Source organism: Saimiri boliviensis, chromosome 8 (assembly GCF_048565385.1).
Source record: "Saimiri boliviensis isolate mSaiBol1 chromosome 8, mSaiBol1.pri, whole genome shotgun sequence".
Classification (NCBI taxonomy): Eukaryota; Metazoa; Chordata; class Mammalia; order Primates; family Cebidae; genus Saimiri; species Saimiri boliviensis.
In genome coordinates this window covers 9,366,428-9,381,229 of record NC_133456.1, presented here as the reverse complement: position 1 = coordinate 9,381,229, position 14,802 = coordinate 9,366,428, and the positions used below count along the sequence as shown (strand labels likewise).

The 14,802-nt window shown below is 56.1% G+C and overlaps 2 protein-coding genes and 1 pseudogene across 7 annotated transcripts in view; 1 reads left to right on the top strand and 2 right to left on the bottom strand.

Moving 5' to 3' along the window:
- DNAH1 (dynein axonemal heavy chain 1) overlaps positions 1 to 5,407 on the top strand; it is an 83,888-nt gene extending 78,481 nt beyond the window's left edge. For 2 of the 4 annotated variants that reach the window (XM_010347058.3, XM_074403757.1), the window contains 10 exons: positions 88 to 246; positions 327 to 458; positions 1,189 to 1,359; positions 1,440 to 1,619; positions 1,689 to 1,865; positions 2,485 to 2,655; positions 2,808 to 2,938; positions 3,274 to 3,625; positions 3,982 to 4,216; positions 4,759 to 5,407. In XM_010347058.3, coding sequence (XP_010345360.2) covers positions 88 to 246; positions 327 to 458; positions 1,189 to 1,359; positions 1,440 to 1,619; positions 1,689 to 1,865; positions 2,485 to 2,655; positions 2,808 to 2,938; positions 3,274 to 3,625; positions 3,982 to 4,216; positions 4,759 to 4,880 — 1,830 coding nt within the window. In that variant the 3' untranslated portion in view covers positions 4,881 to 5,407. Of the gene's footprint in view, positions 1 to 87; positions 247 to 326; positions 459 to 1,188; positions 1,360 to 1,439; positions 1,620 to 1,688; positions 1,866 to 2,484; positions 2,656 to 2,807; positions 2,939 to 3,273; positions 3,626 to 3,981; positions 4,217 to 4,758 lie in introns of those variants that run through there. The other 2 variants (XM_074403758.1, XM_074403759.1) reach the window with 2 other exon arrangements.
- A 39-nt stretch (positions 5,408 to 5,446) lies between these two features.
- LOC120367189 (uncharacterized) lies at positions 5,447 to 6,671 on the bottom strand (annotated as a pseudogene).
- BAP1 (BRCA1 associated deubiquitinase 1) lies at positions 5,447 to 14,447 on the bottom strand. 3 transcript variants are annotated; one of them, XM_010347056.3, is made up of 17 exons: positions 14,275 to 14,447; positions 14,147 to 14,176; positions 13,984 to 14,038; positions 12,903 to 13,035; positions 12,368 to 12,487; positions 11,799 to 11,860; positions 11,574 to 11,716; positions 11,230 to 11,308; positions 10,655 to 10,778; positions 10,167 to 10,314; positions 9,533 to 9,717; positions 8,880 to 9,013; positions 7,842 to 8,320; positions 7,564 to 7,724; positions 7,207 to 7,368; positions 7,030 to 7,102; positions 5,447 to 6,850 (listed from the first exon to the last, which is right to left on the bottom strand). In XM_010347056.3, the coding sequence occupies exons 1-17, from the start codon at positions 14,309 to 14,311 to the stop codon at positions 6,717 to 6,719; spliced, it is 2,259 nt and encodes a 752-aa protein (XP_010345358.1). In that variant the 5' UTR covers positions 14,312 to 14,447; the 3' UTR covers positions 5,447 to 6,716. The 3 variants fall into 3 exon arrangements, with proteins under 3 accessions (XP_010345358.1, XP_003936635.1, XP_010345359.1); XM_003936586.3 differs by having other exon boundaries at positions 7,207 to 7,299; XM_010347057.3 differs by having other exon boundaries at positions 7,207 to 7,299; positions 7,609 to 7,724.
- Positions 14,448 to 14,802: the final 355 nt, after the last annotated feature.

Genomic DNA, 14,802 nt, shown 5'->3' with positions numbered 1-14,802 from the left:
ACCACTCTGAGAACCCCAGATCCCCCTCCCTTGCCCTGATCTCTCTGCAGCCCCAGGTGGTCTCAGCATCTCTCCCTGCCCTTGCAGACAGCCAACCTGTCAGTGGTGTTCAAAGACTCCAACTCCACCACGCCCCTCATCTTTGTGCTGTCACCTGGCACAGACCCTGCTGCCGACCTCTACAAGTTTGCTGAAGAAATGAAGTTCTCCAAAAAGCTCTCTGCCATCTCCCTGGGCCAGGGACAGGTGAGGGCTAGGCAGGGAGGAAGGGAGTGGGCTGGGGTTGGGCCAGCTGGCCCCACTGCTCAGTGCTCCTGCTCCTGCAGGGCCCTCGGGCAGAAGCCATGATGCGCAGCTCCATAGAGAGGGGCAAGTGGGTCTTCTTCCAGAACTGCCACCTGGCACCAAGCTGGATGCCAGCCCTGGAACGCCTCATCGAGCACATCAACCCAGATAAGGTGTGCTGCCCTGCCCATCACAGACCCACTGGGGCCTCCTCTGCATCCATCAGCATCTAATGAGCCAGAAATTAAGAGAATAATGCAAACCACTCCGCCCAGCCTCCAGCGTGTAGCAAGTGCTCAGCAACTGACATATGCCACACATCGACTGGATTAATCCTCTCAATCCATCCCCCACCCCCAGTTACTGGTACAAGTGGTGATGCAACTTGCCCAGGGCCACCTAGCACAGATCAGTGATCTGGGACTTGCCAAAGCCCAATTCTTTTTTTTTTTTTTTTTGAGTTGGAGTCTCACTCAGTTGCCAGGCTAGAGTGTAGTGGCGCGATCTCGGCTCACTGCAACCTCTGCCTCCCGGGTTCAAGCAATTCTCTTGCCTCAGCTTCCCCAGAAGCTGGGACTACAGGCATGCACCACCATGCCCAGCTAATTTTTGTATTTTTAGTAGAGACAGGGTTTCATCATGTTGACCAAGATAATCTTGATCTCTTAACCTCATGATCCACCCACTTTGGCCTACCAAAGTTTGGGAATTACAGGCGTGAGCCACTGTGCCTGGCCTGCTAAAGCCCAATTCTTAACCAGTTGTCTGCGTAGCCTCAGCTGGCCCGCCTCAGGGGTGCAGTCAGCTGAGGGTGGGCCCAGGGTCCCTGGGCAGGAGGGAGCCTGGTGTCGTGGTGGCCACCAGGTATGGGTCTCAATGCTCACGGGGAGCCATGGCCACTAGGTGCACAGGGACTTCCGCCTCTGGCTCACCAGCCTGCCCAGCAACAAGTTCCCAGTGTCCATCCTGCAGAACGGCTCCAAGATGACCATTGAGCCGCCACGCGGTGTCAAGGCCAACTTGCTGAAGTCCTACAGCAGCCTCAGCGAAGACTTCCTCAACTCCTGCCACAAGGTGAGGCACACTCGGTGCAGGCCTGCCCTACCTGGCCCCTGGCCCCGCTCCTCACCTCCCCTGCCTCCCACCTCCCGCAGGTGACAGAGTTCAAGTCTCTGCTGCTGTCTCTGTGCCTGTTCCACGGGAATGCCCTGGAACGCCGTAAGTTTGGACCCCTAGGCTTCAACATCCCCTATGAGTTCACAGATGGAGACCTGCGCATCTGCATCAGCCAGCTCAGGATGTTCCTGGACGAATATGATGACATCCCCTACAAGGTGGGCCTGGGCAGACTGGGACCTGGGGACTGGGCACTTAACGGGAGCCCTCACCCACCCACCCCCTAGGTCCTCAAGTACACGGCAGGGGAGATCAATTATGGGGGCCGTGTTACTGACGACTGGGACCGGCGCTGCATCATGAACATCCTAGAGGACTTCTACAACCCTGACGTGCTCTCCCCTGAGCACAGCTACAGTGCCTCGGGCATCTACCACCAGATCCCGCCCACCAACGACCTCCACGTGAGTCCAGCCCAAAGGGCTGCACAGGAGGGGTCTGCCAGGCTGGGGTTCTGGGTGAGAGAAGACGCAGCCCCCACCCTCCATCAACTTTCTTTTCATTGATCAATCCATCCCACAAAGACAGCCTTGGCAAGGGAGTCAGTCCCTGCCCGCTGGGGTTTGCTTCTGTGGGTGAATACCTGGTCAGCCACTCCCTAGGTGGAATTACTCAGTGAGGGCTTGAGGCAGCTCCTCCAAGATGGTAACCAGGCCCAGACTCTGCAGTCAGGGAGGGCTGCCACAGAAATGATGCTTCCCCTAAGATGTGTGGGAAGCCATGAGCTGGGGCTGGGTTGCGTGGGTCATCAGTGTAAAGGGCCTGCACCAGGAGGGAGCCTGATGGGTTTGGGCCACTGAATAAAGGGGCAGGGAATGGGTGGCGGTAACAAGGGGGCTGGGAGGGAACACCATATAATGCCTCAGAGGCCTGGAGTCCCAAGAGCAGGGACATGCATAAGGATTGTAAGTAGGGGTGACGAGTGAGGGATGTGACAAGTGGGGATGTGCTCCATTGGAGGCTGACTCTCAAGGCTGGGGTGGAGCAAGCCAGGGCCTTCCATTTTGGCTTCCTCCCTCCTAGGGCTACCTCTCCTACATCAAGAGCCTGCCACTCAATGATATGCCTGAGATCTTTGGCCTGCATGACAATGCCAACATCACCTTTGCCCAGAACGAGACGTTTGCCCTGCTGGGTGCCATCATCCAGCTGCAACCCAAATCATCTTCTGCAGGCAGCCAGGGCCGGGAGGAGGTGGGTGGTGTCAGAGGAAGGGGCCCAAGGGCTGGATGGGCTGAGCTCCACCATTCTGCCCACTCCCCTGTGAGATGCGCTCTGTGCATGTGGAATCCCACAGGGGATAATGGGGGCCAGCCTTGACCCCCAGTGTTCCTTTGCCCCTGCAGATAGTGCAAGACGTCGCCCAAAACATTCTGCTCAAGGTGCCTGAGCCTATCAACTTGCAATTGGTGACGGCCAAATACCCAGTGCTGTATGAGGAATCAATGAACACAGTGCTAGTACAAGAGGTCATTAGGTAATCACCCTGCCATACACCTGCCCCGAGTCAGCGGCCACTGGACTGTAGAGAAATGACAGCAGGAGTTACTATGGACCAGGTGCCATTTATTATTCCCATTTTATAGATCAATAAACTAAGGCCCCAAAATGTTCAGTAAGCTGTCCAAGTTCAACTTCACACATTTACTAAGGGCCAGAGCTGGAATTGTACACAGTCCACCTGACACAGCTCTCTGCTCTTAGCCTCTATGTTCTGCCAATGTTTTTCAGTCTGTAGCCTTGAACTGGGGAGCATAGCCACTGCCACACGACCCCAGCCCATTGCCTGTTCCCTTGCCACTGGCCTCATAGGTACAATCGGCTGCTGCAGGTGATCACACAGACACTGCAAGACCTGCTCAAGGCACTCAAGGGGCTGGTGGTGATGTCCTCACAGCTGGAACTCATGGCTGCCAGCCTGTACAATAATACTGTGCCTGAGCTCTGGAGTGCCAAGGCCTACCCATCACTGAAGCCTCTGTCCTCGTGGGTCATGGACCTGCTGCAACGCCTGGACTTTCTGCAGGCCTGGATCAAAGGTGGCATCCCAGCCATTTTCTGGATCAGCGGCTTCTTCTTCCCCCAGGCTTTCTTGACAGGCACTCTGCAGAATTTTGCCCGCAAATTTGTCATCTCCATCGACACCATCTCCTTTGATTTCAAGGTCTGGGCACAGCCAGGGCCAGGTCAGGTGACCGGCTAGGGTACACCCCAGGCAGAAAAGACTGAGGCCACAGTTGGTTGGCACTTGGGGAATCCTTAAGCCAGGGCCTGGGAAGACCCAGGCCAGAAGAGGCCATGAGTCCCAGGAACAGGATTGGGCTGGGTCCATCAAAAATCCACGGGGGCAGGGCACAGACCACAGACCCCGGGCTAAAGTGGTAGATAAGATGATTAGCAGGCAGGCAGCATTAGGCAACAGTCAGCTCTCAGAAGGGAGTTTTGTGTCTCCTGATCAAAATCCTAACCCAGATTCTGGGTATTGGTATGTATGTGGGGTGTGTCTGTGTCTACCCACAGGTGATGTCTGAGGCATCATCGCAGTTAACACAAAGACCCCAAGTAGGGTGCTATATCCATGGACTCTTCCTGGAAGGTGCCCGCTGGGATCCGGAGGCCTTCCAGCTGGCCGAGTCTCAGCCCAAAGAGCTGTACACAGAGATGGCTATTATCTGGCTCCTGCCAACACCCAACCGCAAGGCCCAAGACCAGGACTTTTACCTGTGCCCCATCTACAAGACACTGACTCGTGCTGGTATGAGGCCTGGGGTGGGAGCCTATACTACAGGTGGGGACCCAGGACTAACCCAGCCCAGCCCAGCCCAAGCCAGTCAGACTGACCCAGGTTAGCTGAACAAGGAATGAATATAGAGATTTGGGCCAGACCAGCAAGCTGCAAGCAGGTTAATGCCCAAGGCCTGCCATCCAGCTGTGGGGAGCACCCTGAGCTCCTATCCTTCAGCAGGCCTACCTTGGGTCCTAGAAGCGTACAAGCCCAAGCCTGTTACTGAGAGTAAAAAGGGTAACCGAGGCCCAGAGCAGGAACTTGTCTGGGCTGGGTCCATCAGAGAATGAAAAGTAGCATCAACTTTGCCATCTCTATCTTTAGTCCCCAACACAGTAACCCTGGGTAGGCTTGAACCCCGGCCAGACCAGCTCATCCGGCAGGCTTCCTCTTGGGTCAGGGCCCCCCTCCCTGTTCTCATCTTAGTCTGCCCACTACCCTGCCCCTACACTATCCCTGCTCTAGTAGTAACGGGGCATGACCTAACCTGTCCCCCTCCTTGCCCATTCCAGGAACACTATCAACCACAGGCCACTCCACCAACTATGTCATTGCTGTGGAGATCCCCACCCATCAGCCCCAGCGACACTGGATAAAGCGTGGTGTGGCCCTCATCTGTGCCCTGGACTACTAGACTCAGACAGAAGGGTTCAGGCCATTAAAGCTGAATTTTCTAAGCAGTCCAGCTGTGCCTCAGCTGCTTGCATGACGGCCCCTCTGGACTCACTGCCAGTGGGGTGGTGAGGGGCTACAGCAGCCTCAGCAGACAATGCAGTCAGCAGGGGAGAGCAGGACAGAGGTGGCAGCTTTGACCTGCTATGCCTGTACAAACACAAGGAAGAGACGCCCAGCGCCCTGCCAGGGAAAACACACCAGGCAAGATTAGAGGCAGCCCTGCCTCTTTGAGCAGGAGTCCCACCACCTCTCCAGGTTGCAAAGCCACAGATTTGGTGGAAGCCCTCTCCCTAGAAAGCGTACCCTGTCCACAGCCCACCTGAAGCCCCTCCTTAGCTCAGATTCTAAATCCCACGTCTAGGGTCCCAAGGATCTCTGGCCCAAGACAGCTGGACACTCAAGGATCATATACTTCTTGCCTTTCTGGTCCCAGGGCCCTGGACCCACAAGGTCTAGTCTCTCCCTCCCACCACCCACATGTAGCCCAGCCTCCACATCAGGCCAGCAACCACAGGAGGGTTCATATCTCAGGAGATTCTTAGGAGAGTTTTATTCATTCATTGATCCACTATTTACAGGGGCTAGAGGGGTCAGGCTGTGCTCTGCCCAGAGGCAGCTGTCACACCTGCCAACACCCCCATTCAGTCACTATGTACAGATAAGGGGCCTGCTTGGATCACCTTCAAAACCGTCTGGCAGAGGCCATGGGGCTGTGTTGGGGCCTGGGCTCCAGAGGCAGGGCTGGGCCCATTACCCCTTGGCATCAGGCCCTCTGGAACACAGGGCTCCAACTGGTTGTCTTGATCCTGCTGTCCCCCACCCTGAGTGCCTTGCGGAGGCTGAGGAAGCTGGAGTAGCAGGGAGAGCTGAGTGGTGCCAGTTTCCTACAAACAGCCCTGTCTCTACCAACCCTAAGAGGAAGGAGACATGGTAATACTGAGGGGCTGGGCAGAGGCTCCTCTGAGCCCCAAGCTCCAAGGACAGAGACCCAGAGCCCAAGTTAGGCCCATAGCTAGGGCCACAACACTGAAGGCAAAAAGCCCCAGAACCTTGCTGTGGAGCAGTCTCGAGCAGCCTAGCTAGAACAAGGAAGACAGTTCACAGGGCACTGAACAATTTCCACATGCTCCGCTCAGGCCATGGGATCCCAGCAGGCTGCTCGCCCAACCCCCACTGGGACATCCCACTCCCAACCCAGCCCAGTGCTGGGTCCCTGAGTTTTTGGCACTCTCCTAAGAGGAATGAAGAGAGTAGGCCTGGCTTCCTTACAACAGGGACAGGCCGGTGGCTGGGACTAGAGCAGCAGGGCCCAGTGCCCACCCAGGCCCCCAGCTGGAACCCTATAGCTGTGACTCTGGCATGATACAAGGACCTGGGCCAACCAGGACAGCTGTTAGGAAAGAAAGCACAGTCAGGCAGGAACCTATGTCAACATGGTGGCAAGATGGGTTGGAGCCCAGAAAAATAGATGTCTCTGATAGGTAAAATATATATTCTGCTGCCCCAGCAGAAGGGCCAGGTCCTGCTGCTCCACAGCCGGCTGTGGAAGAAGCTACAGTACCTCGTTGTGCCCCAACTCCATATGCTGCCTCCTGAGCACTAAGGGGCTGATCTGCCCTGTGCCAGGCCTCAGGGCATGATGCAGGGAATATGGCCGGGTTCCTCCTATTCCCAGGGCCTGGGCTCTCTGGCTGGGACTATTCAGTAATACTGGGAAAGGGGAAAGTGGGGCAGGGAAGGACCCTGGTGAGGGTCACGCGGCAAGAGTGGGCTGCAGAGTCAGGGCCAGCAGTCCTCACTGGCGCTTGGCCTTGTAGGGGCGAGAGCGTTTCCGTCGGTCAGGCTTCCGCTGCTTATGGAGCCGGCCGATGCTGACCCCTTGGCGCCGCCGCACGGAGATATTCTGCTCCACTAGGTTGGCCAGCATGCCTGCAGAGAAGCAGAGACCCTAGAGCAGGTGCTGGCTGCCTCAGTCCAGGAGCTGAGGCTCTCAGGGCTCTCCCTGTGCCCCAAGTCTGCTCAAGCCTCAGGAGAGGCCAGGGGAGGGGCGCTGAAGAACATGGCCCTCAGCAGGGCATGCCAGTTAAGACCACAGTGCATCCCCTCACCTTCCTGAGCCAGCATGGAGATGAAGGTACAGATGAACTCATCGTAGTTGTGGGTCCTTCTCTGGTCATCAATCTGTAGGAGAGAAGAAGGTTGAGAGCACTGGAACCCATCTTGCCAGAGCAGCTACCAGCAGACCTCAGGAGGGGCCAGATCAGGGGACTGGAGAGATCACCCACCTTGAACTTCTTCCTCTTCTCCACCTCCTCCTTGAGGCATGCCTCATAGTTTGCAATCTCAGCCTCCACACACTTCAGCAGTGCCAGCAGCTCCTGCCAAAACCCAGCATTGCACGTCTGATGGGGGCTGGCCAGCAACAAAGCCCCATGAGCAATAGGCAGCTAGAGGCAAGGATGAGCAGCGAGTCCATGCCTACAGAGGCCCCTGCCACCACCCAACCCAGAAAGTCTTCCTGGCACCTAGCTCCAGCCACCAATCTTCACACCAAAGTTCCAATCAAGAACCTAGCACCTGGGCAGCAGGAGCTCAGGCCCTATCCTGCTCCAGGATTAAAGGAGAAAGCCACAAAGGCTCACCTTGGGTGAGTACTTCTCCCCACTCAAGGGCTCGCCAGGTCTCACCAGCCCCATCTTCTCTCTGCTGTCCGTGGCTTCCACGACCTCCTTCTCCACTGGGCTGCTGGACCCCTGGCTGCCTTGGATCTGTCTGATGGAGGGCGAGGAACCCTTTCCACCCTCTGGGAAGAGAGTTCACGAGAAAATCATCAGAAAGCAGGACATTTTGTGGTCACTAAGCCACTTCCCTCCTCCCTCCTGGGTGCACCAAGTAGCCAGTGAGCCAGTCCAAGGCCCACCTGTCAGTGCCAGGGGACTCAGCACCCCATCCTCAGCCAGGTGCAGCAGGCCTGTGCTGATGACAGGACCCAGATCACGGACGGCACGGTTGTAGCGTATGCAGTCAACACGCAGCAGGCTGTCATCCTCTCCAAAAAGCACCTTCGAGATGTGGGAGGTGACAGGGCTAGAGGGCCGCGTCGGGTTGGCTGAGCGGATGGGCGAGCGCAGTGGCGAGTTGAAAGCACTGCCGATCTCGGAGGCCGTATCCGTACTCTCGTTGCTGGGGGTGGGCGAGGGTTGCGAGTGTGTGGGCACTGCCACAGCCGGACTCCCAGCTCCGCTGCTAGTCTTGATGGACAGAGGAATTGAGAGGTCCTTCTGGGACTCCTTGAGCTTCTCAGCCAATACGTTGATGGTGTTGGGCTGCAACACTGACAGCTGCCCATCAGCAGAACTGCTCAATGCCCCTGGCTTCCCTGTTCCCTTCCGCTTATACCTGTGGGGCACAAGAAGATGTGAAGCAAGGGAATAGGCCAGGTGACCATACCCAGCAGTGCCCAAAAATGGCTTGAACGCATCCTGACCTCCAGAGACTGACCCAAAAACTTCTTATACTTGGTCCAAGCAGCTTGACCCAGCCATGCAAAGCCTGGCATCAAGCTCTGTCAGCTGCAGTCAAGTGTCCTCAAAGGATACCTCCTCTATTCCAGCTATCTCACTCGTGGCCTTTTGCTAATGTCTTCTGTTCCAGCAAAGCTGCCTTCCTACCACCCACATCTCCTCCATCCCTGCTCCAACCAATCTTTCAAGGCCTGGCTAAAAGGTCACTTCCAATAGGACATGATATATGCTATGTACTCAGCCTTGCCCCCAAGTCCACCAAAAACTATTTGGGGACCTGGGGTTAGCCCTATCATGCCAGCGTCCCCCAGGGCCCCATACTCCGCAGGTGCTCAACACTATCTGCTGCACGGCATTCTCAGACACGGACTGAGATATTCAGGATGGGATCTGAAGCACCCAGAGCCTGGTAGCCTTAGAAAGCTGGGGCTAACCTAATGGCAGAGCTGGTGTTCTGCACGTCATCCTCCTCATCATCCTCATAGTCGTCCTCATCATCTGAGTACTGCTGGGGTGGGCGGACTGGAACTCGGCTGCGGCCCACACCTGCCGCCAGGTCTTCTTCCTCCTGGGGCAGAGACCAGGGCAGTTACAAACAAGCACTGCTCAGCCCAGGCTGAGCCTAGACACAGCCAGAGAGAAAGCCAACATGGTTTTCCAGACTGAGTCAGCTGAACTCCTCCGGGTGTTCCAAGGGCTGTCCTTGGCTCGTAGGGAGGCTGCCACCCACTTACACTGCATAGAAGCCCACGGAGGGCTTCTAAGAGAAGCAGAGTGCCCTGAAACACATGCCTTTATTTTGTCAGTAAAACCCAATCCATCAAGTTGTACCAAGGAGCGTGCCCCAAACATTTAATCCCACAGCCGTGTAACTAAATTCAAAGGGGAAGGAGCTCTCCCTGCCTCCCTAACCCCTGCTGTTGTGGGGGCCTTTTCATATCAGGCAGAGGAAGCTAGCAACTCAGGCCCAGGCAGCTCGACCCAGCCATGCCAAGGGGGAATACCAAGGAACCACATGGGGAAATTGCCTGTTGCGGCCTCTCAACAGACTCAAGAAGAGAATCCTGCAAGGGAGCCTCCAGCTTACCTGCATGGGGGACTTGGCATAGTTGTGATTGTCTAGGAAGGCCGGCAGCCGCTGGACAATGGGAGTGGGGTTGGGGGGAGCCCCATTGAGGCTGCTGCCTGGAGGCTTCATCACCAGCTTGGGTTTGCTGGGAGGGCTGTGGGTTGGGGCTTGTGTGCATGAACCAGCCGCCTCCTCCACACCATCTGAGACAGGGTAAGAACACAAGCAGGACCTCCAGTAGGGTCTCCAAGAAAAGCTCACAGTCTCCCCAGCCCTGTGAAATAGCACTTCCCAGAGAGGAACAGCTGAACCAGCTGGTGGAATGGGAGTCAGCAAGCTCTAAGTCGTGATCCCGCAAAGAGACAAGGAAAAGAATGAGATGGGGGAAAAAGGAGGCAGAAAAAAAAAAAGCCTCTAGAGAAAACAAGAAAGGGAGTATACATTACAGAGACTGGCCCAGGGGCCTGCGGTAACAGCAGCCCTTTACAGGTACCTTTCTTTAGCGAAGGACTGCTCTCCCTCTACCTTCTGAGGGGGGAAGAACACTGCCCAAGAACCTCCCCAGAAAAACACTTGCCCTGTTTGGGCCTCCCAGGTCAAACTATCAGGGGGTGGCTCTGAGGCCCATGAAAGATCCCAAACCCCCCAGTACCTGTGTGGGTGCCCTCAGAGGCTACAGGGGCCCTGTTTGCCTCCAGCACCAGCGGGGACTTGTTGCTGGCTGGCTTGGACTCCTCAGGCAGCTGTGACTCTTGAGACTTGTGGGTCTGAATCAGCTCTGGCTGTGTTACTCTTATCAGCTAACAACAGAATCCAAGGCTCAGAGGAGGAAGGGTAGACCCAGGCCTCTACCTTAAACAGCTAAGGGCTGAGGGCCTGAAGAAATAATGGCCTTGGCTCTACCCATTCACTCACAGGGAAATAAAACAGCCAAACCCAAACTTCCTTTTAGAAGCTATTCTTCCTCCCCACTCCAAATCCCACCTTTCCCACGAGGAGAGCAAAGAAAAGGAATGGTTAGCTGAAGCCCAGATCTACAAGAGACAGTGTTCAGGAATCAGAAACAAATGCTGTGGGGGAAGTAAGGAGGAGTGCAGGGAGGGTTGGGCTGGGCAGGGGCCAGGCAGAAGGGGCACCTACCTGCTGCAGAGCCTCTAGTACTGTCTGACGGTTCACTTTCAGCACGTGCAGCCTGGCCTCATACTTGATCCTGCGGTCGGGCACCACTGCCATCAGGTTGAAGCGGATGTCGTGGTAGGGCTCCCTGCAGTCACAGCCGCAGCCGTGAGAGCAGCTCCCGCCCTGGCCCCGCCATCAGGTTGAAGCAGATATCCTGTCAGGGTTCCCTGCAGTCACATCTGCAGCTGTAGGTATAGGCCCCACCCCAACAGGTGGGCAGCGACTAGCCATGCACGCCAGGCACCTCAGCTGGTACCTTCCAACAAACTGTATAAGGGCCTATCAGGAAGTGAACCAGCAGACCTGGGATACCTAAGGCTCCACTGGGGCCTGCCCCTCCCCCAGCCCACCCAGGAACAGGCCACAGGCAGCCTAGGCAGGAACTGGGACAAGGAGTTGAGAACCCATGATCTAAGCCTGGTCTTGCCAGATTCACCATATGGCCCTGCAATTTACAAATCACGTGGACACTCTCTGTCCCTCCCAAAGTAGATACAGCTCCAGAGGGTAGAAGAGGGTAGGCAAAGGGCCCTTACCCTGCAGTGGCAAGGCCGATACGCTCCATGATAACCCGCCGGGCCTTGTCTGTCCATTCCTCATCCTCTCCCCAGGGCCCTAGTGGAGATGAAACAAGGCATCAGTGAGGAGGAAACCCTGAGTTTGGGCAGGCCAGGAGTGGAAAGGAAGACAGAGAAGAGTAGTTGAGCCAGGGAGTCAGGAGCTGGTCGGGAAATAGGGTAGAGGGTCAAACACTGGCCAGGGCCGGGTGTCAGTACCCACGACCCCTGCCACTGGGTCCCACACACCAGAGGGCCCTGATCCCCAGCTCCCTAGGAGGTAGGCAGAGACATCCAACAGGCCTCCAGCTCATGATGCTTACCATGGTCAATGGGGTAGACCTTCAGCCCGTCCAGCTCAAAGAGCCGGCCTGTGATAGGCACATAGCTGACAAAGTGGAACGCCTCCATGGTCCGCACTGCACTAAGGCCATTCTGCTTTTCAGGGAGGTGGCGCGGCTCAGGCCTGGAGAAGGACAGAGTCAGGGCCCCCAAAATGATACTCCCCCTACTCCCACCCCACATCAGCTCCCACAGCTCCCACACACCTGGCATGGCTATTATGTGCCTTGGCCAACTCCGGGGCATTGCCAATCGCATATCCTTTGCTCTACGGGGAAGAAAATAAGGCCATATCAGAATAATTTCTCCTCAGGTAGGACTATGGGTTGAAGACAAAGCTTCAGACAGCAGGCCTGGAGGCATTCCAGGAATCAGAAGGAAAACACACGAACTTTCCTAAAAGGCTGGTGGTGGAGGAAAAGAGCTCTAGAGCCCCAAAGAGATGGATTATGCTGGCCTTGCATGGTAATTATTGGGACACTAGAAAGCAACATGGCCTGAGAGAAAAAGTCCTGACACAGAAGGTTCTGACATGGTGACTTAAGGAAAGTCTCCACCCTCCCTAGGCCTATCTCCTTTCCCCACAACTGGGCCTAAAAACAATGACCTTACATAATTAAAGGGTCAAATTAAAGGGTCAAACATAATAACAATCATTTGAAAAAGAAACAGCCCAATAGTAGCCAATATCATGTGGTAGCATTACCAGTGGCCCTCAGGGTCAGGTCTGCCCAGCTGGCTATGAGCCAGGATGAACACACTGCAGCCTACCTACCTCAGGGCTGAAGCCTTTGGTGAAATCCTTCATGCGACTCAGGGTAGGTCCCAGGTCCACATTGCTGCAGTTCAGGAGCACACTCAGCAAGGCATGAGTGGCACAAGAGTTGGGTATCAGCTGTGAAAACAAGAATAGTCACCCATACACAGCAACCCTCACCGCAAGCCCCAAGCCCATATACATCAGGAGCAGGGATCCAGAACAGGTCAGTCATATCTGGACAACTCCCCTTTCTCAGCTCCCTTCATCTTTGCCTAATGTTTATTCACTTAACAAGCACCTACCAAGTACCCACCAGGTATCTGAGGACACAGAGAGTGGACTCAGACACCACCCTACTCTAGAGCTGTTCCCTTTAATGAATTAGAGCTCAGTTCCTTCTGCCAGAGGGTTCCTGTAGCCACCATGCCTAGAATCTGCTTATCTCCTCCTTCTGTCTTCCTCCACTTCCACTTCCCAAGCAAAAAAAAAAAAAAAAAAAAAAAAAAAGGCAGCATCCCACCCTCCAAACAAAGCACAGAGCCTAGCAGACCTGGTGGGCAAAGAACATGTTATTCACAATATCGTCATCAATCACGGACGTATCATCCACCAAGGTAGAGACCTTTCGCCGTGACCGGCGCTCTTCGATCCATTTGAACAAGAAGATAAATCCGTATACAGGGCTGGGGGGAGTAAGAAGCAGAGCTAAATCAGCCAAAGGGCAGAAGGCAATCAGCATTCCCTTCTTTCTCCCCCTAATCCTTTGCACTTCGTCATCACTCAAGTGTCCTTGCTGTGATCCTCCCTCTCCCTGACTTCTTCCCAACACTCTCTGAAGTGGCCCTGTGCCCTCAAACACCAAAGGCCTTTCGCAGGCAGAGCAAAACATAAGCTTCTGGCTGTGATGCTTCAGGAGTCCACCCAGTCTCCTTATGAAGTCTATGGTTCCGGGTAAGAGAAGAAAAGCTGCTACCAATGGTCAAGAATGGGATAGGGTACGAACACAAAGTAAGACAAGAACAAAAACTGACGAGGAACTGAGGCACTAATTCTCTCTTGGGGACCCCAGTGCAGTCAGGAAAGCACTGACTGCCCACATCAGTGAACACCCACACCAGTCTCTTCTGTTACAGGAAATTAAAGCAGACTTCTTGGTTCAGTCACTGTAGCAGTCTCTCTTACACCTCTATTCTGCAGGATCACCCAGACAAGACCCTAAGTGTGGGCACCCAGGAGGGGCCTTGTCACCCCAACCAATCAATACAGGATGACTGCGTGTCAGGATTAAAGCCAGGCACACATGGGCACACTGAAATTAATACATTACACAAATGCACAAAAGGCACTGTGTGACCGGGGTCTTCCTGCTGCCAGGCCAGAAAAGCAGCTGAACCAAAGGATGGCTAGGGGTAGAAGGAAGCTGCTACAAAAAGGGAAGCGCTGAGGAAAGATTGGGAGAAAAGGAAATACCAGTTTGATCAGGAGGCCAGCACCCAGAGAGCGGGCTGCTTCTTAACGTGAGGTTTTATAACGTAGCGTTCTTGGCACTGCCTTCCCTAAGGGGCCCTCTTCTCTGAGACCTTTCCCAGCATTCTGGGTGTAAGGGGTGGCCCTGGCGTACAGCCACTCACCCCTGGCATTTGCTCTGAAGGTCGTAGATCTCCTCCACTTGCACCCCTTTGACACCTGCATCAGGAAAGGAAAGCAGTCGGGAAGGATAGACCCTGGTCCTCGAGCGAGGGAGCAGGGGTGGGCCCCCACAGCCCCGGTCCGGCAGGTAGAAGAGGCTCTTACCGAAATCTTCCACCAGCAGGGTGAAGAGGCCTGGGTGGGGCGACAAGAGGAGGGGGTGATGGTCAGGCAGGCGCGTCCCGGGCCCATCCCGCCTCCCCTGCCACTGGCCCTCCCGGCCCCCTCCTCACCCGGGTCGCTCTCCAGCTCCAGCCAGCCCTTATTCATCTTCCCGCGGGGCGGCCCCTCAGCGCCATGTCCAGGCCCTCCCGCCCCACTGCAGCCCCCACCGGGAGCCCCCACCGCCCCCGGGGCCCCTCAGCCCCACACACAGACAACGGGCCCAGCCGCGTCACCCGCCCGCGCCGGCGGAATAGCGTCACCAAGGCGCGACGGCCTTGCTCCGCCTTTGGGCTAGTCTTCCGCTGGTCAGACTGCCAAAGAGGGCACGCGTTCGAAGGCAAACGCGCACGCGCAGAGGGGCGGGCGAGACGGGCGAGCGGGGAAGGGACGGGGCCAGGCGGTGCTGGGCGCAGGTGGTGCGAGAGGAGGGGCGGTCGAGCAAGAGGAAAAGGCGGGGCCGGGCGGTGCTGGGCACCAGTGGTGCGAGAGAAGGGGCGGGGCGGGTGAGTTGCGGGGGGGGAAGGCGGGGCCAGGCGGTGCTGTCCGGAGGTAGTGGGAGCGGAGGGGCGGGGCGGGCGACGGGAAAAGGAGGGGCC